The sequence below is a fragment of the Rattus norvegicus genome, chromosome 2 (genome assembly GCF_021556685.1).
Source record: "Rattus norvegicus strain SHRSP/BbbUtx chromosome 2, alternate assembly SHRSP_T2T, whole genome shotgun sequence".
In the NCBI taxonomy this organism is placed as follows: Eukaryota; Metazoa; Chordata; class Mammalia; order Rodentia; family Muridae; genus Rattus; species Rattus norvegicus.
The window spans coordinates 42327211-42347759 of record NC_141535.1 but is presented as its reverse complement, the minus strand read 5'-3'; the positions used below and the strand labels follow the sequence as shown (position 1 = coordinate 42347759).

Here is a 20549-nt window from a genome sequence, read left to right as displayed (position 1 = left end):
AGTATAGAATATTATGTAAACAAATTGAAATTAAATGAATCAGAGGCAAAAGAATCACATTTCTTCTAGGTTGCTTGTGTCTTCAATCTGTCAGGCATATTGCTTTTTACCTTTTTTCAGTTATTCATTTTTAAAACCACATACGGCTCAAGACTGATGCATCGCCACTGAATCTCTCACAATCTTGATTATGTGTTTCCCACCAGCCTTATGCACCTGTGCCCAGTAGATTATAGATGTTCTATTTAACGTTCAATAAAACCCTAGCAAATGAATCTCCCAATACATGAGCACACAGTCAATATGAAGGTGTAGGCTCAACAAGGAGGCTGGGCCACACAACCCTCTCGCTTCATACATCTTTACAACTAAACACCTCAAAGCCAAAAGGCCCTACTGCTAAGACCTCTTCACATTAGAAGGGCACAGATGTGGAAAGGCAGAGCATCTGCACTAAGCAGATTTCTGCTTTTCTTCTTTTCACCTTTTGTTTGGATTTCGGTTGAGTCATTAAATGCTAAAAGTTTTATTATTTTTATTTTTGTTTGTGTTCAATGTAGTGTACACTTTGTACTCAAGAAGGCTAGGCATCGAGTGCTCCATCAAAGACTTCATCATCTAATTGGCATCTGGGACCACCCCCCCACCATGCAAATGACACACCACTCGTGAAAATAAGTCTGTAAGTGCCTCATAAAATGAACTTTATGTGACTAAATAATTTCCCCATGCGCTCCCTATTTAATCCCCAGGAGGGATCATTTCTTCCTTTAAATTCTTTTCATTTTTGAAATAGGACATAGTGATATAAATGCACCCAGTGTACTCCTCCAGACAGGTAATAGGATGCCAGTGATAAGGAAATGCTCATAATATTCTCCTCCCACATATGGGCCTGGATATTATACAGCCTTCCAGAGCTGTGTCATCCTATCACAAGGGAACAACTTTCTCCTTGGCTCTTCTTTTATTATGGCCAACGCTGCAGTGAAGCATGACTAAAGAGATTTAGCACCACCTCCCTCCCCTTCCTCTACACTGTGGTGCAGGGAGTGATTGCCGTATATGTATGAAGCTAAACTCTCCTTAGAGAACCTGGGGTACATGAGCCACCCAGGAAACAGAAGCCAGTTTCTGAGCTGGGGGCCAGATGAAACTCCTAATGATGCCTTTTGGAGGTTTTGAACAAGGTGAAACATGAAGAAGTCACTTGAAGAAATAAACTGGGATGACAGCTTCTGCTGTCACTTCAAACACAGTTGAATAGCACTTAAATTAGGACTGTCATCTGCCAATGACACTAGAAGCAAGATGAAGACTTATTGACATGTATACAAGTCCCACAGTGCTGGTGACTCTGAATCAGAAACAGAAGTCAGCCTCCCTCCGACATCTGCTAGAACATCTGTCTCTATCCCAAAGCTATTAGTAGAGACTCTTCAAAGCCAGCTCCTGAAAGTGAGATCATAATACCTACAACAAATTTATTTTTTCCAACACATTATCCAAAGAGTTTAGTAGTAGAAACTCTTCTTGTATATCAAACACATACAAAATGTCAAAAACAAAACAATTGTAACTATTTTGCCTTTGAAATTAATCTGTGGAGGAGAGACCCCCTTTTCCTATTTTATCCTTATAGAGTTAGGCACTTGAAGTCCCTTCCCAAGATGCTCTTTTGAGGGCCCATCATATTGAAAAAACAGATAGGAAATAAAAATTCCAACTGTTGTCGCTGAGAAAATACGCATGCCACAACACATTCATTTAATACAACTCTTATGTCTAGCTACCTAAAGGACCCTTCAAACTTAACAAGTAAAAGAAAAAAACTAAAAAAGTATTCAAATGCACATACCACAAAGGAGGTATCAAAAATATCCAACAAGGTACCAAAATGTAAGCAATATTACTATGTACCATGGAACTAACTAAACTGAAAACACATTAAGATACCTGATCAAGGGGATGGAGAGATGGCTCAGTGGTTAAGAGCACTGGCTACTTTTCCAGAGATCCTGAGTTCAATTCCTAGCAAACCACATAGTGGCTCACAACCATTATGGGATCCAGTGTCTTCTTAAGCTATAGTGTGCTCATAATACATAAAACAAAAACAAAAACAAAAAACCTCCTTAAAACAAACAAACAAACAAAAAATACACATTCATCAACATAAATAAACACAGATCAAGTGGCCAGAATAGAGAATTTCTGTATATTTAATTGTTGGAACAGATGAAGTGTATTGTTGACATAGACTAAGCCATGTCAAGAATCTCAATGGCTTTCTCTGATCTAAGTGCTTATGAATATCCAGTAAGCTAAAAACCCCCTAACACACACAGTTTCCTCCATTCCATTCCACTTCTGGGAATGTAACTGAAAGGAATTTCCCACAAGTCTAGAAGATTTGCTCAAAGACACTCATCGCAGCAGTAGTCACATATTACCAAGCTAGAAACATCTCCATATCCATCAGTAAGGAGATAAGGAAATCTAAATTATGGTATATTCACAAAATGTACAGTGTATCTTAACAAGAATAACAAACCAACGATATTTTACCAACACCGATAGATTAAAAACAAAATAAATTTTAAGCAAAAATGCCAAATGCAGGGAAATTAGGGATAAGATCTGTGTCTATGAAATCCCAGAACAGGCAACACCATTCCTTACTAAGTCAGAAGAGAGGCACTGACTCAAGCTTTGCATATTTTCCTGTGTGTACTTATGTATCTTATTATGGCTTAATAAGATCTGTAAACACTAATGGATTCTAAGCACTTAGGAAGGATATATGTAAAATCATGGCAGCCTAGGTTACTTCATCGCTAACTTTATATGATTTCAAGCTGCTAATAGCTGCCCCTCTTATTTCAAACAAGATCAATCATTGTCCAGAGATCTCGATGAATTCTACCCTATGTGGAATACTAACAGATAGGGTCGGCTCAACCTGCTTAGTGTATCCAGTCTTAACAGTCCTACTTTGTGATCACACTCATGCATACAGGCACACACACACACACACACACACACACACACACACACACACACACACACATGCACACACACAAACTAGCAGCTTAGGCATAGTTTTACCCAATGCTTAAAGAACGTATTTGCGTTGTGTATATTATAACCATTCTCTAGACTCTACACAACTATTGTAATCATTAACTCGCATCAACTCTGGCAATTACATTAGACTGGTTTTATTAAAATTCACCAAGGAAATGGGAGGGACTTATGGGACAGTACCTTTTACCTATGAACAACTGGCTATTTACAGTCTGCCCTCTGTTGTGCATCCTCTACTGACACCATCAGACTTTAATAGATAATTCCAAATACATGGTCACACTCGTGCCCTTAGTTAATCTGGATGGATCACAAAACAGAGGGAATAGAATTTAACAAGAGAGTGAGATTTGTGGTATGAGTGGTCAGAAGTGGCAGGGAGGTGGGGATCAGAGTGGTCAATATTCATGCTGCACATATGTGAAAGCATAAGTAACAACAATAACAACAACAAAAACAATTCAGAAGCAGAAAATAAAGGTCACTTCCTTGCTAGGAAAAAAATCACTTCAATTCAAAGTAGAAATATGTAAGTCTTATTAATTAAAGGGCTTCTGCTTTTCAGTCTCTCTGACCCATGTACTTCATGAAGAGAGTGCTAACATCTACAGATTCATCCTTGTAGTCTAAGGTTCCTATACCTGTGCTGGTTGCTCCCAGGGCTACAGCAGGGTTTCCTTCAAGAGAAGAACATATTTTTAGACTCACCGTCGCCTGATAATTGAAAGAGCCAAATGATATCAAAGAAATATGGCAGATGGTTAGCTCTGAAATCACATACATATGAGCACCACTAAATGATTGAGCTAGATCATATTTATATGTTTATATAGATGAGTAACAATAATAACCAAGGTAAAAGAGGTCATGAGCTTGAGAGGGATTTAGCCATGGGAAGCATTGGAGAAGGGGAAATCAGAGGGATCAGAGGAAAATTATGGGATTATTTTTAATTAAAATTTTAAAAATTAAAGAGAAAAAACTATATTGCTAAGAAAGAAAAGAAGATAAATCCAAATGTTTGCAAGTCTCCTTTCCCATCAATACATGGACAATTGCTAAGGCCTCAGAACAAATTGACAAGAGGACCTGAGGGGCTTACTGGCCCTTAACAAAGTCTATCTGGGTTCTGATGAACTTACCGAAAGGAACACGAATACCCCATCCCCCATCACTTGCTTGATACCATGATATCATGATTCTGTGGCTTGGAAGGAATCTAATGTTTTAATTTATATGAAAGGGCTGCAAAGTAACATTTTTAACTTCTGACTTCTGAAATTTATATTCCTTAATTTCCTGACCACTGGGATTTAATTAAAACCACTTTTTTTTAGGTCATAGCAGTCCCTTCAATAACTCTCTTGTTTCTGTTTTCTGCTTACCGGCTGTTCTTCATGGCTTCTCTTGGCTATCTTTTGAAAAACGTCATCTTTTTCTCTTTGTAAAACACAAATTTATTTCTTTATCGTATTGCACAAATATGTAAACAGTAAGCACTGACACTTAATTCTCTGCTTCTTTATTGAGAGAAATTTTAAAACAACAAAAGTTCTAGGATATTGGCATCCTATATCCTTAAGTTCCTTGGCACTTGGGGACTCTGTTTTGTTTTGAGTAACACATTCAAATTTAATTAAATATGTTTAGTTATTACCTAAGGTTTTTAATTATACACATTATTAAACTACACAGGGATGATAACTAAGTACACTTCAGCATTTTCTTTTAAAAGCACATGACCTTGAAATGAGAAATCATGTTATCCACCAAACTTCTCAGATACCAACATTAATTCAGTATATCAGCAACTTAAATTAGTCTAGTGAAATTTAATTAGAAAGCCTTCCTCTTCAAGTGTGGAGAAAGCAAGCCAATTATTCTAAGATGCACCTTGTGTACAGAAAAGAGTTAATTAAGGCTATGACTGTTGAATTTTAAAAGGTTAGTTTGAAAGAAGGACCCTGAGCTGGCGTTTGGGGACTCCTTTCTGGAGGCTTCATGTCTCGCCATTCCTTATACAGCAGGTATGGCTCTTTATTCCCAGACCGTACAGACACTGTGGTTTCTGTCTCTCACCCACTTTTCTTCTGCAAGTCAGGACTGTTAACATCCTAGGCTCCAAGGCAGAGGAGAGGGTGACTACTGACAGTGGAAAATCTGGATACCGAGTTCTGTGCCCGATTCCTGGTGAGGGCATCCCTAGGGAAAACTAATGAGTCATTACAACAGGTGGATGGAGGCAGTCCCAATTCTACTTAGGAGGGGGGCTTTCGGATGGTTGTGTCTGACCAGGTGTTCTTGTGGCTTTCTCTTTGCTGATGTTTCTCTAAAAATGATCATTGTAATAAATCATAACCATAAGAATAACTATTGTGTTCTGGATGTTCTCCAAGGCGATCACCTAGGCGTGACCTGGGGAACATCTGACAACCTCAAACCTGTTGTCTACATCAATGAATACCCGTGAAGTTGACTCAGATCAAGTTCGGGGCTACGGAACTTTTACAAAGAGTCCTTACATCACGTTGCCATACTGAATTCCTGCCTGCCGTAGTACGAAACTGCTCAATAATTTCTTTACACATTTTCCTTATGTATGATTGATCAGAAAAACATATAATGCATATGTTCTCTTTCCATTTTAGCAAAGTGAGAACTTAGGATCATATTCATTAAGCAATTGGTTTTACTTTCTTTTTTAAATATCACTGGGCTTGTGGACTTGGTAAGTAACTGTTTAGAAAACTAAATTTAAATTTCTTTTGAGGACATTCTCTTTTCTTTTGTAAATCTGGAAAGTGCCTTCCCTAGAAATGCCGTTCACCCTGCAGAAGGCGAACAAGAGTCCCTTAGGTAGCAGAAGCCATTCTTCTGGCATCTCATAGGAAATACTTGGGAGTCTGTGTACATATGGACTTCCGCTTTCTTTTCCATCCAAACTTCTTTAAAATACAGCTAACCAGGCAAGCAAGCAGTAGATGTGCCCACCAGCCTCAGTTTGCTGTTTCATGGGCCAATGTTACCATTAAAGGGTAAATTATCCACTGCCAAGCAGATCAAAAAGCATAGAAAGCACTCACTCTGCTGAACTAGGAAGCTGTATGTCACAGACAGACTTCCGCTGGCTCTCTTCTAACTACTGAGGCTAAACGGAATTGACTTATTAATATTAATACTGATAAATGCTAAAATAGCACTCAGGCAATAGCTGAGAGTGTCAGAGGCCAAATTACGAGGCTCATGAATGTAATCGTGTATCTTCTTTTATTCTAATTACAGCATAGTATAGTTTTAATTCCAGATTCCCTTTGCCTCAGTGAATTATTATACCTGCTGTTTCTGCCTGTGTCTGCCTACATGATAATTAATCCATTAGATATCATTTGTTAAGAACTTGCAAAAACCACTTATGGCCGGTGTAAGTTTTTCTGGTACAATTTCCTTTTCCTGGAGCAGTCCTTTTACGAGCAGTCAGTCACCCACTACTTTTCAACACTCTCTTGTGAAATGGTGCAGCTAAAATGTCCCCATCCTACAGAGACAGATGTTACCTGAAGAAACCCTTTCCTTCTTCTTCTTTTGTTTTGGATTTAAAAACTCATTGTTCTCTTCAAATCAAACCATGTGTTCCCCAAAACATCCCATATAATAATCACCATCAGCAGTGTATACTGTGGAAGGGTCACCAAAGGCACTCACCCAGTCGAGTCTGCGGATGTGACAGCAATCAGCGGCAGGATTTTCAAGGGGAGGCTAGTTGGCCGCGGAATGTTCTCTGATTCGCTTCGCAAGTCCGTTTGCTCCAACTGTCTGAAGGCAAGAGGAGGAAGCTGGATGCTGCGGGATGAAAGTCTCCGTACGAGATAGGGCTCCATTCCCCGGAAGGGGTCCTCTTCATCATTACAGGAGTGCAATGTTTCCTCAGAGGCCTAGGTCAAAGGTCAAGAAAGTCCACAGAATTAATAGGAGCCCCAGCATGGGTCATTATGTAGTGACATATGTCCTTGGTGAAAAAATTAAGTGCAACATATACATGAGAAATGCTGGTTGCCAACAAACAACATTAGCATAGCACTGTCTGCTGCAAAGATTATAACGCATATATAGGCTTGTTTTTTATTTAGGTTTGGTCATTACAGTTGGTGTCCCTAGCAATCTTGCAATTTACCAACTTTGTGATTTCTATAAAATCAAACACGGATCAAGTGTTTTTCTGTCTTCTGTGGGATGAATAGCAATAAACTCATTTTATTACATGTTTTAATATATATTGCTAAGATATAATATGTATTAGTGTATTTTTCCTATAAGAATGCTTCTTAGAAGGGGGAACAAAATACTCCCAGGAGGAAATACAGAGAAGAAGTGTGGACAGAGACTGAAGGAAAGGCCATCTGGAGACTGGTACACATGGGGATCCATCCCACATGCAGTCACCAAAGCCAGTCACTATGGGGGATGCCAAGAGGTGCATGCTGACAGGAGCCTGATATACCTGTCTCCTGAGAGGCTCTGCCAGAGCCTGACCAATACAAAGGCAGATGCTCACAGCCAACCATTGGACTAATAACAGGGTCCCCAATGGAGGACTTAGAGAAAGGACTAAGGTAGCTGAGGGGGTTTGCAACCCCATAGGAAGAAGAACAGTATCAACCAACCAGACACCACAGAGCTCCCAGGGACTAAACTACTAACCAAACAGAACACATGGAGCAACCCGTGGCTCCAGCCACATATGTAGCCAAGAATAGGCCTAGTGGGACATCAGTGGAAGGAGAGGCCCTTGTTCCTGTGAAGGCTCAACACCCCAGTATAGGGAAATGCCAGGGTGGGGAGGTGGAAGGGAGTGGGTGTGTGGATGAGTACCCTTGTGGAGGCCGGAGGATTGGGATGGGGGGTTTCTTGAGGGGAAACAGGGAAAGAGGATAACATTTGAAATGTAAATAAATAAAATATCCAATAAAAGAAAACTAAAAGGAAAAAAAGAATGCTTATGAAGAAGTAAATGAACTTTTCCATTATTTTTACATTTGTATTTATTATATTTATACTTTTCTGTTCTTGAAAAATTAAAGTGTTTTTCTCTTTTTCAGATTTTTATCTTTAAATTAGTTAAATTTTATCTTTACTTTCTTTTTGAATTGTTTTTAATCTTTTTTGTTTATTTATTTATTGCCTTGTTTCTCCTTTCTCTCCCAGTCCTGAGATTAAACCCAGAACCTCACATGTGCTAGGCAAATGCTTTGCCAGTGAGCTCTACCTATAACCTTTAATGTTTTTTGTTTTTTGTTTTTGTTTTTTTTTTTTAAATTTGAGATAGGGTCTCTCTGGCTTAGGATGTCCACATATTCAATAGTACTTAATGTCCTGTCTGACAGAGTTTCTGGAGTAGCTCAGATTCCAGACATATCTGGGGACACACACATACATGCACACATGCACACATGCACACACACACACCTATTTTTTTTGTTTGAGTTAGTGTCTCATGTAGTCTATGTTGACCTCAAACTTGGTTAAGTACACAGAGGACTGAACTGACCAGCCTGTCTCTACTTTTCCAGTTCTGAAGTTTGGTTGAGTCTTGATGACTGGGCTTGTATCTTTATATATGCTAGGTTAAGTATTCCGTCTACTGAACTATATCATCAATCACGTATGTGTATGCAGGCATGAGTGTACACCTATCAAGCCTAAAGTTTTTGTGCTTTGCCTCTCAGCTACATTCCTAGCCTGAATGAAAGGAATTCATGCCAAGTCAAGCCATAAGCTTAAGAGGAAGCATAAGCTCCTAGGGGCCAACTAATCCTCAACAACATAGGCAAAGGAAGTCTGAGGTGGTAAAGCCTAAACCCAATGGGCTTCTCTGTCTGATATAGTATGTTTTTACCCAAACTCATGATTTGCAACCAAAGAAGCTATAGGAAAAGTGTACTATTGTGGCCAGTTTAAAGTAAATCAATACCACACAATACAATAATATCCTAAGTCACATGATCAGAAGAAGGTCACTTATTTTGAAGTCTATTGAATCAAATTATAAGGGTTGCATGTCACAACAAACATAAAAGTCTCGATATAAAACTACAATAAATATGAAAATATTAAAACATCAAACCCACAAAACTATACTAAGGTTGTCTTTAGGGAACAGATCCTAGAGACATCAAACAGGAAGAAATGTCGGAAACAAGAGTGATTTTTTTTAAAAGAATGTTCCTGTCTAAAAAATGCATGAACAAAAAAATGGAGCAGAGACTGAAGGAAAGGCCATGCAGGGACTGGCCCAACTTGGAATCCATTCCATGAACAGGAACCAAACCCTGACGCTATTACTGATGCTATGCTGTGCTTGCAGACAGGAGCCTAGCATAGTTGTCCTCTGAGAGGCTCTACCAGCAGCTGACTCAAACAGATGCTGATACTTACAGCCAGCCATTGGACTGAAGTCAGTGACCCCTATGGAAGAGTTAGGGGAAGGATCGAAGGGATGAAGGGAATGGCAATCCCATAGAAAAACTAACAGTGTCAACCAACCTGGATCCCTGAGAGCACCCAGAGACTTAGCCACCAACCAATGAGTATACATGGGCCTGTCCACAGCCCCTGGAACATATGTAGCAGAAGACTGCCTTGTCTGGCCTCAGTGGAGAGGATGCGGCTAATCCTATAGAGACTTATGTGCCAGGGAAGGTGGATGCCTGGGGGTGGAGGGAAGCACTCTCTCAGAGGTAAAGGGGAGGGGGATTGAGTGAAGAACTCTGAGAGGGAGTACTGGAAGGAGGGGCAACATTTGAGATGTAAAAAAGAAAATTAAGAAACAAAGAATGGTTAGTGTGTGGTGGCCTCCTTCCTCTTACCTTTTTATCCATTTCCTCCTCTTCCTTTTATTAACATGGAATTTTTATCCTTGTATTAAAAATAGATATTTTTCTCATAGAATAGATTTTGATTACGGTTTCTTCTCCCTCTACTTCTCCCAGTTCATCCTCACATCCCTTCCACTCAGCTGTACCCCCAGTAAAAACACTAAACTGGAAGCCATAAAATGGACACAAAGGGTATTGGGGATAACAAATTTTTTAAGATAACAACACACACATATTATACAATATATATATATACATGTATATATCAAAATATTTAAAAAGACATTTTTCAAAAAGAAAGTAAAGGCCTTAACGAGGATGTTAGGAGGCAAGAACCCTCCACAGATGCTGTTGAATTCATTTTCTGCTGGCCGTCTACTGCTGGGCAGGTAGGCTACCCCTAAGAGTGGTTGTTTCCTCAGTGAGGTACACTTGGAAAAAATAACAATTTCATTTGCAAATGGCTATTAATTGGAGATAGCTTCTAGGTTAGGAATAGGTATATGTCCACTTCTCCTCTCAGCTCTAGAACCCCATCTGTTTTAGGCCTGTGCAGGACCCGTACATGCTGCCTCAGTCTCTGGGAGTTCATACGAGCTTTGCTCCACTTGGTTTACAGTGCCTTATCTCCACGATGTCCTCCATTCCCTCTGTCTCTCACACTTGTTCTTCCCCCTCTTCCACAACTTCCCTGAGCCCCGAGGGGAGAGATTCGATGAAGATATCCAATTTAGAGCTGAGTACTCCAAGGTCTCTTACTCTCTCCATCATGTCTGTGTTTGTCTGCTTTTGTTCATAGCTGCTGCGGGGGAGGTTTCTCTGAAGATGGCTGAGAAAGACATTGATCTATGTGTGTAGTAGACTATCATTAGAAGCTATTTTGTTTCTATTTTGTTTTAGAACAATAGTATTTGGGTTTACCACGGGCCCCTAGACTACTCTCAGGTTCTTGAACATCCTAGCAGTGTCAAGTATGGGTTCCATCTTGTGTAGAGGGTCTTACTTCCAATCAGATATTGCTTGGTTACTGGCATAATTTTTGTGCTATCTTTGCATTAGCATATCTGGCAGGTAGGACACCATTATAGATTCAAGTGTTTGTGGCAGGGTTGGTCTTTATATTTCCTCTTTTTTTTGTATGTAGAGTATCTTCCTGTACCAAAGAAGCTAGCCTCTTTGGTTCTATGGATTGTAGCTTGGTTACCATCATTTTATCGTTAATATCCACGTATAAGCAAATACAAACCATATTTCCATATTTGTCTTTCTGGGTCTGGGTTAGTTCCCTCATGATGGTTTCCCCCTCAAGTTCTGTTTACCTGCAAATTCCTTGATGTCATTTTGTAACAGTTGACTAATATCCTACTAATGAAAATTTACTACATTTTCTTTATTCATCTGTTGAGGTTGAGGGACAGCTAAGTTGTTTCCAATTTCTGCATATTATGACTAGAGCAGCAATGAGTACAGTTAAGCAAGTGTCTCTGTGTTGACTTGCATTTCCCTGATGGCTAAAGATGTTGAACATTTTCAAGTGTTTCTCCACCATTTGGATTTCCTCTTTTGAAAATTGTTGATTCAGATTTGTGTCCCCATTTTAACTTAATTATTTCTTTTCTTGAGTACTTTATATACTATGGTTATTAACTATCTCTCAGATGGATAGTTGGTAACAGTCTTTTCCATTCTGTAGGCTGCTACTTTGTCAGAATGATGGGGCCCTTTGTTCTCCAGAGGCATCTTCTTTTCATGGGGTCCTATTTATCAATTATTGATCTTAATGCCTATGCTAATGTTCTCTTTTTTTTGTTCATAAAGTCTTTTCATGTGCCAATGTATTCAAGAATATCCCCCCTTTCTATCAGGTTCAGTCTATCTGATTTTATGTTAAAGTTTCTAATCCACTTGGACTTGAATTTTATTCAAGTAATATCTATCAGTCTATTCGGATTCTTATACATGTAGCCATCCAATTTGACCACAATCAATTTTGAAGATGCTGTCTTTTATCAGTATAAAGTTCTGGCTTCTTCATAAAAATTGATTATCTATATGTAAGTAGATTCATATCTGTGTCTACAATCCAATCCCAGTGATCAAGATGTCTGTTTTTGTACCAATACTATGCTGTTTTTTAATTACTATAGCTCTGTAGTCCAGTTTGAGGTTGAGGATGGTGACAATTCCAGTAATTTGTTTATTGTTCAGCTAATTGTTTTAGCTAATCCATTTTTCTGTTTGTTTCTTTGTTTTGTTTTCATATGAAACTGAGAATTGTCCTTTTAGAGTCTCTGACAAATTGTGTTGGCATTTTGATTGGGATTGCCTTGAATCTGTAGATTGCTTTTGATGGGATGGCCATTTTTACTATACTAATCCTATAGATCCCTGAGCATGGAAGATCTTTTCATCTTCTGATATCTTCTTCAACTGCTTTCTTGAAGAGAAGTTTTCAATCCTAGAAGCCTTTCATTCGTTTGGTTAGAGATACCCCCGGAAAATTTGATATTATCCAAGGCTATTGTGAAAGGTAACCTTTCCCCAATTCTGTTCTCAGGCCTTATGCGATTTGTATATAGGAAGGCTATTTCTATACAAATGAGGAGGCTGACACTGGGCTTCTGAGCTTTCTCTTACCACCTTCTGTGTAATCGATAATAGCATGTGGCACCATGGCAAGTTCACAACTCTTATCTTTGATTTCCTGGGTAGGACTCCATCTATAACACATATCTTCAGATTTCTTGCCAAGCGCCAAAAAAAGACTTTGTGAGGGGGAATTTTAAAGGTATAAAAGAAAATCTGAGTGCCCAATAGAATTCAAACTATACGTAGATTTTACAAACTTGCCATATACTATCTACATGCGAAGTCAAACCAGACCTACTAGAAAATAGAAAATAGAATATTTTGATTATAACTGATTATACCGTGTGGGCAACAATTAGTTCTAAGGAGCTAAAAAAGCCTGCTCTAGTAACATTTATATTTACCTGTTCAAAGTTGTCTAAGGCTCAGCTATGCTTCAACGGACAAGTGAGCTTTTGCATTCTTACATTCCCACACAGACTTGTGCTTTTTGAGAGTAGTTTAACCTTTTTTCTAAGGAAACAACTGATTTAAAAAATAGTACTAATGGCCTATAAGAATCAAATGAGACCATGCATGTGGGGATATTCAGAGTTGACTCCCTGCATGGGGTTAGCCAGAACAAACTGGCTATTTTCTTTCTTTTGAGGTTGTAAGTGAAGAAACTCACATATAAGGAGCTAGCATCTTTCCAGAACGTTAGCATTTGTGTTGTAAATTCAGACCACCGCCACTCTGGAGCATCCAAAACAAGTTTAGAATCTTTTTTAACTCTTAATCATATTAATGTACTTAAACACATTTAACTGTTTTTTTTTTCATCAAAAATTGAGGAAATTCCTTCTGAGACTGAGATAATATTACATCTCAGGACTCTGTCCCATCCCAGATATAAAGTTCATAGAGCACAAACATCTGGTAAAGCTCGTCCTCAAAACAATTGCAGCTCTCATAATTAGAAGCCAAGCAAATCCCCTATATTGTTTTTATAACATTATGTTGCGTTTGATGCTTGTTTACCTTGTTGATTTCCAAATAAAAAAATTGATTGCTTCCAGATATCTATCTTGAAAGTGGGAGTCTTACTTTAGTGACAAATGGAATACAAGAAGGACCTTGAAAAAGTAACAGAAACCAAAACTAAAACAAAGGGTTCATTTATTCCAATTCCTGTATATACAAATTTAGATTTTGAAAGTCTTTTCTTTGAGGGATATAATTTTGTTATAAAATGATGTTAACAACAATAATGTCAAACTAACATTTATTGCGTATTTATTAAGTGTATCATGTTTCCCACAAGCTTTCTTGAATTTGTGCAAAAATCTTGAGATAGCACTCCTTTTCTCACTTTATTCATATATATACATATATATATATACATACACAATACACATATGTACATATATATACATACATACATACATACACATAGATACATATATGCACACATGCAACAACACATGGTAAAGTCAATGTTTAGTGAGATGAAAACAACAAAACAAGGGAATTGGGTTGAGGAAGGGAGGACACATATGTTACATTGTTGGTATTCACACAGGAGAATCAAGTCCTAGTTACTGTCTAATATCATCATAGGGCAAAACTGCAAATTTGACCAACACTCTAAGATAGCTGATAAGTCATAATTTAGTAAATTACACATATAGATATATTTGTTCAGAATAAACACCAGAAGAAGGAAAGAAGAGGATGAAGAAGAGAGGGGAGGAGGAGAAGGAAGGAGAAAGAAGGAGAAGGAAGGAGGAGAAGGTTAGCAGCAGGAGGAGGAGGAGAAGAAGAGGAAGAAGAGGAAGAAGAAAAAGAAGAAGAGGAAAAAGGAAATGGAAAAAGAGGAAGAAGAAGAGAAAGAGGAGGAAGAGGAAGAGGAGAAAGAGGAAGAAGAAGTCACTGAGTATCACCCACTGAAGTCAATATTCTGTTGAGTGCTTAGCTGCCCACTTTAGGCAACAGTATTGCAGTTGGAACATTGTTTTAAAAAACATAATTATTTTATGGAATGATATTGCATAGAAATCCCTTTTTCAAGGAAATTGCCTCAAGTGGTAATATCTTCTTAGATGATATTAAAATAATCATCAAGATTATGCCCATCTATTTTATATTTTAAACCCACCTCTTATATATTTTATTTTTATACTAAAAAACCAAGGAAGTTGATTTTGATGTCAACATCTTATTTCCTGCTTCAAATATGGCAAGGGGCCTTTTCACACTATAGAACTATGTTTTTCAATTATGCTTTTGAAGTAAATAGAAAAAGTTATCAAGCACAAGGTGGAAGGCTCAATTCTCCTATTTTGGAAAGGAATGAAAATCTAACTACCAGAGTCATATGAATATTATTGTCCCCAAAATGACACTTTGTAAGTAGTGGGAAGATAATATTTCCAATTTTTCTAAGTCATCACTTCTCCAAAGCTCCCATGTGAGAATCACTGAGGGTGTGGAAAAACATCCAGGACCTGTTCCACATCTGCCTTGTCACAGTCTTCATGACAAGAGACTAGAAATAAAAATAATTAATAATCTAGATTTGTATGTACACTAACACTGGAGAAATAATGTTTTTTACAGTTTAGAATAGTCTAATAGGATTATTTGGCACAGATCCATCTATAAAGATGTTTATTACAGCTCATTCATAATAACGAATACTGAATGTATTATAATTGCTTTTCTGAAGAGTTTAACTTTACAAATTTTGTTATGTCAAGTGGTAGAATACTGTGAGGCTGTTAAAATACTGTAAAAGGATTTGTGAAAATAGGATTATTGTATAATGTTGAGTGAGAAGAGAACATAGAGTGAACTTCATGTTCATAAAATAACATCAAAAAGTTAAGTAGTCAAATATTCATAGTAAATTCTGAAAGAATATATCCAAACTCCTTGGGAGTTATTATTGTTGATGCTATTGTTTCTTAATCTTTCTTAATTACTAATTCTTATAAACTTCACAATAAACATTTACTTTTAAACAATAAAAGTCAAAATAATAAAATGAAATATTCACATTTTAAAATTGTTTATTTCCGAGATAATATAATTACATCATTTCTTCCTTTTCTTTCCTCTCTGCAAAGTTTCTCATAAACACTCCTTGCTCTGTTTCAGAATCTTGCCCTCTTTTTACATTCATTGTTATTACATAAACAGACACATATATATGTGTGATTACAGTGTATATGTATATTACATATATATTGGATAACAAATGGGTGTGTTCATCCCTGGGGAAGACTCTCGCACTCTCGGCATTCCTTCACTGCCTGTAGTTTTTGCATAGGGTTGAGGCCTCCTAGACTTGCCTCTGCTCACATTAGCATGATCATTAATTGCTGTCTTTGGTCAACTGATGTTTAGGTAGTCATGTTGGTGAGACAACATTCAGTGTTATTGCTACTTAGAAATAAGTCAGATTCAGCTCCAGGATATTTACAATTAAAAGAAAAGAAACCAGGAAGCATTTGTGTGAATATAACATGAATCTCTTAGATGATAATAAACTAAAATTCTCCATGGTAATTAACTAACATCCATTGAATAGTTGGCAGACAAGTAATTTTAATATAACACTGCTCACTGTTAGAATAAATACATTTCTAAAAGCTATATGTGAAATAATTGTGTAATAATTGCTACTTATAGTGGGCTAGCATTAAATGCATTATTACTCACTATTACTTCCAGTTTTGAACGCTTTCATTTTCAATTTATTGTTGTTCTTCTTCCTTTAATAGTATTTAACAAACTACTTGCCTTTATCATAAATATATACATGTGTGTATGAAACTAATAAATAATTTTGTAGCTGCTGATACTTTAATGATCTTACAGATTTATTTTATAGGTTATATAAAATGAAATTTCCTGTGGAAAATCTTTCTTCAAATATTGTGATTTGCATACGAATGTCCCACCCATCTCACATACAGGGAAGCCAACTCATGACTCGACAGCAAGGTTCCCAGCTGGTGGCATTATTGATGCAATTGGAACATGAATCCTAAGTTTGTAATTGAATTAATCTGTTGGTGAATCATACTAAATTGATGCTTAGTTGGTAAGGTCTGCTTGGAGGAAGTAGTTTCCTGGAGGTGGTGTGTCTTTGAAGGTGTATCTTGTCCCCTATACCTTTCTACTTTCCTGGATGTAATAAAGTTAACAATCACCTTCATCACCACAGTTTTCAGTGTTCTACTCTGCTTTGTCAAAGGCTAGTAGTAATGGAGTTAGCTAACCATGAACAAAACTTTGAAATCATGAGCCACGTTAATCCTTCCCTACTAAAGATGTTTTCTTGAACATTTTTAAACAGCATAGAAAGTTAAACATACACAGGCACAGGCACAGGCACAGGCACACGCACACGCACACACACACACACACACACACACACACACACACACACCCAACGATCAATTAGTATTGAGTGAATGTTTTCTTTTTCTTTCAATCTCTCTAATGAGTCTTATGGTTAGTTTTATGTCCACTTGGATTGGAGACTTGATATTTTTAAAGGGGTAAATTTAAAGGCATTTGACTTTGTAAGTTGGTATGAATTTTAAGTGTGTAAATGTTTTCTATTGTGATGTCTTTATTAATGTGTGATCTTGGGCACGAACAAGAAGGAAAAGTTGTGGATTAATGGTAATTTATTTATGTGCCCAGTTGATAAAGGGTGAGTTATCTGACTTTCTCTAGTGTTATGTCAACATGAGACAATGTAGAGTCATCTGAGATGAGGAAACGTCAATTGAGCCTCTGTAAGATCAGGCGGTAGGCAGGCAAGCATGTAGGGCATTTTCTTAATTAGCGATGTTTGGGGGAATGTCAAGTCCCTTGTGAATGGTGCAACTTCTGGAATGTTGGTCCTGAGTTCTATAAGAAAGCAGGCTGAGCAAGCCATGAGGAGCAAACAAGTAAGCAGCACTCTTCCATGGCCTCTGCATTAGTTCCTGCCTCTAGGTTCCTGCCCTGTTGGAGTTCCTGTCCTGACTTGCTTTATTGCTGGAATATAATATGCAAGTGTAAGCCTAAACCAGAACAAAACAAAACCAACTTTAAAATTCCTAACTCACTCTTGGTCATGGTGCTTCTTCCAACGAATAGTAATCCTTGAAGGGTGTGCTTTGATGGAACCAACTCATTTAGAATAGGTTACTCTAAATTCTCACTTTCTGCACATTGTCAATGTTTCTTTACAAGCATATAGGTAGGCCGCATTCTTTCTTGAAGGTGTGTGTAAACAGGTCAAAGAACATTACACTACACCCAAAGGATTTGTAGGTGAGGAGCTGTGTGACACATTCAAGGACATGGCACATAAAGCTTTGTGGACAGTGCCCTACTCCTTTCGCTCTCTCTTGCTGCCCTGATTCTCCATGTCTGAAGATGGCAGGGAATGAAGTGGACAAAATTGTGTACAGAAAATCATTGTTTACAGAAAGACCAATTGACATTCATCAATATTTATTTTGGTCACAGGGGCCCATGAATAATCATCTGTTGGAATAAGTTACAATTTGGGGTTTACTGTTACAGAGAATGCTGTTAAATGAATATACCAATACATATATTTAATTCAGCTGATTTCAGTGTGATACGTGGCTTATTCCTTATACAAATAGCTATTGAACACATAGTTAAGGACCTTCAACATGTGAGAATATAGAGGCAAGCTAGGCAGTGCTTTCATTTAAGTGGTTTTTGTTCATTTAGGGAGGAAGACAAAAACGTTGTATTGTCATGTATAATACAAGAAATAACAAAAGACTTGGATATCCTCAAAAAACATAAAAGTAGGATAGATGGTGTGTGTGTGTGTGTGTGTGTGTGTGTGTGTGTGTGTGTGTGTGTGTGATGTGTGGTGGTGGTGGTGGTGGTGGTGGGGTGTGTGTGTGTGTGTGTGTGTGTGTGTGTGTGTGTGATGTGAGGTGGTGGTAGTGGTGGTGGTGGTGGTGTGTGTGTGTGTGTGTGTTTGTGTATGTACTCATTGCTGTATTAATGCAAGGGCACACGCACATGTGTGTGCTTACACATGTGAAAGCCAGTAGTCAGTATTCATAATCTGCCTTAATAGGTCTTTGTTTTATTTTTTAAATACAGGTGTTTGTTTCTTTGCTTTTTTAACTGATCTGGAGCTCACCAATTGTCCAGGGTCCATCTCTCTCCCACTCCCAGTTTAGGAAATAGAAATGAGCACTAACTCTATTCCCCTTGATAGCCCAGAAGCATGGCTATATCGTAAAGGAGGGGAGCATGCTAAAATAATCTCTGTATCACTGCCACACAGCCATGGTCTGGGACAAAAACATGCTAGCTAAACCTTGTTGAAGGAGTGAATTAATCATCTTGACATATAGAATATAGATTTCAGTTTTCAACTGTAAATTTTGGGAAGGTGAGTAACAGTATTTGATGTTTCAAAACTACTAATATGTTAAGTATGAAACTTGAGCACATAAACAAGAATTTCTTTGAAAATTTCAGCTATCTTGATTGTTTTAACCTATTCTTGAGTCAAATATAGTTAGACATTTGCTTCACATCTGTATATTCAACTATGGTAAGAAATAATGTTTAAAAAATCACCTATATTGAACATGTAAAATATTTTGCTTATCATTCATCTCTGGTCATTATATATGTATTTGTATGATATTTATAATGCATCACGAGTTATATATAATAGATATGATCCATAGTATATTGAAGACTATGCATGACTTATCAGCATTTACTATGCCATCTGAAAGATTTTTTATTATTTATTATACATTTTATTTTTGAGATTATAATATAATTAAAGCACTTTCACCTCCCTTTCTTACCTCCATACCCTCCCATATACTGGTCTCCTTTGCTCCCTTTTAAATTCATGGCTTCTTTTTTTCATGAATTGTTGTTACACACACACTCTTCAATATAACCTTCTCAGTCTACATAATGCTGCATGTCTGCACATTTTTCAGAGATGACCACTTAGTATTAGATAACTAACTAGTGTGCTCTCTCCCATTCTCAGCATTACTTAGTTACTTATCAGGCTGATAGCTTATGGTCTTTTTCAAGGCCTTTCCTCCTCCTACTTTGTTATGTCTATTTTTATTTTTTTACCTATGAATGTGTTTTTATGTTTATATTTATGTTTATATGTGCTTTGTGGTAAACAAAAGGGCTTTGTTTATGTGGAAGCAGTAGTGACAGAGGTGGTACTGGGTGGCTCTTGAGCCTTCTGGAATAGCTGTAAGACTTGTAACCACTGAGCCAACTCTCTAGTTCCCTGCTAACCCATGTTAAGTTTGGGGGATCTAAGCATCTGAAGATTTTGGCATTTACAAGGGGTCCTAAACTCCATCATCTGCAGGTGTGAGAGACACCTGTGAATGGACACACTGATGACTATTTTTACTGTAATTATAGAACAAGAATGAAAAGTTTCAGGCCCTCAGCACTCCTGGAGGGTGCATGCTAGAACTTTGAGGAGTCTGGCATGTTAAACCAATAAACGGCTTTCAGAAGAGCAGCTTAAGGTGAGAATAAACTTTTACTCACACCCAACATTACATTCCTCTCTTCCTGTCTAATTCTTTTTTTGCATAACAAGTTCTGAAAGAGGAAGATTTGCCTTAATCACAATCTATAGAATAAATAATATAATCTTGACACTCAAATAAACTCCTTAAGGATTAGGATCCAGTTTAACAAGTTAGTAGAACTGAACTGAAAACCATACTTGGAATCTGAGTAAAAGGTGTCAACGTTAGGTAGGTTTCCTCTATCTTCCTTTCTATTATGTCTCAAGAAAATCCTTCATTATATACCAAGGTAATAATTCAGAATCAGCAATAAGATTCAGTTGACCTTCTACCAAATTTTCTCTTTAGGAAGGTTGAGAACCACTGATCTAAAGGCTTTTTCTAGTGAAAAGGACATTGGGCTGAATTACCATAATCCATTTTCAAATGGGTATCT

General features: G+C 37.5%; 1 protein-coding gene across 7 annotated transcripts in view; it reads right to left on the bottom strand.

Annotated features, from left to right (window-relative positions):
- Nucleotides 1–20549, bottom strand: part of Pde4d (phosphodiesterase 4D) — a 1511604-nt gene that overhangs the window by 891104 nt on the left and 599951 nt on the right. For all 7 annotated transcript variants that reach the window (XM_087616181.1, XM_087616183.1, XM_087616180.1 and 4 more), the window contains 1 exon segment: nt 6790–7019. In XM_087616181.1, coding sequence (XP_087472307.1) covers nt 6790–7019 — 230 coding nt within the window.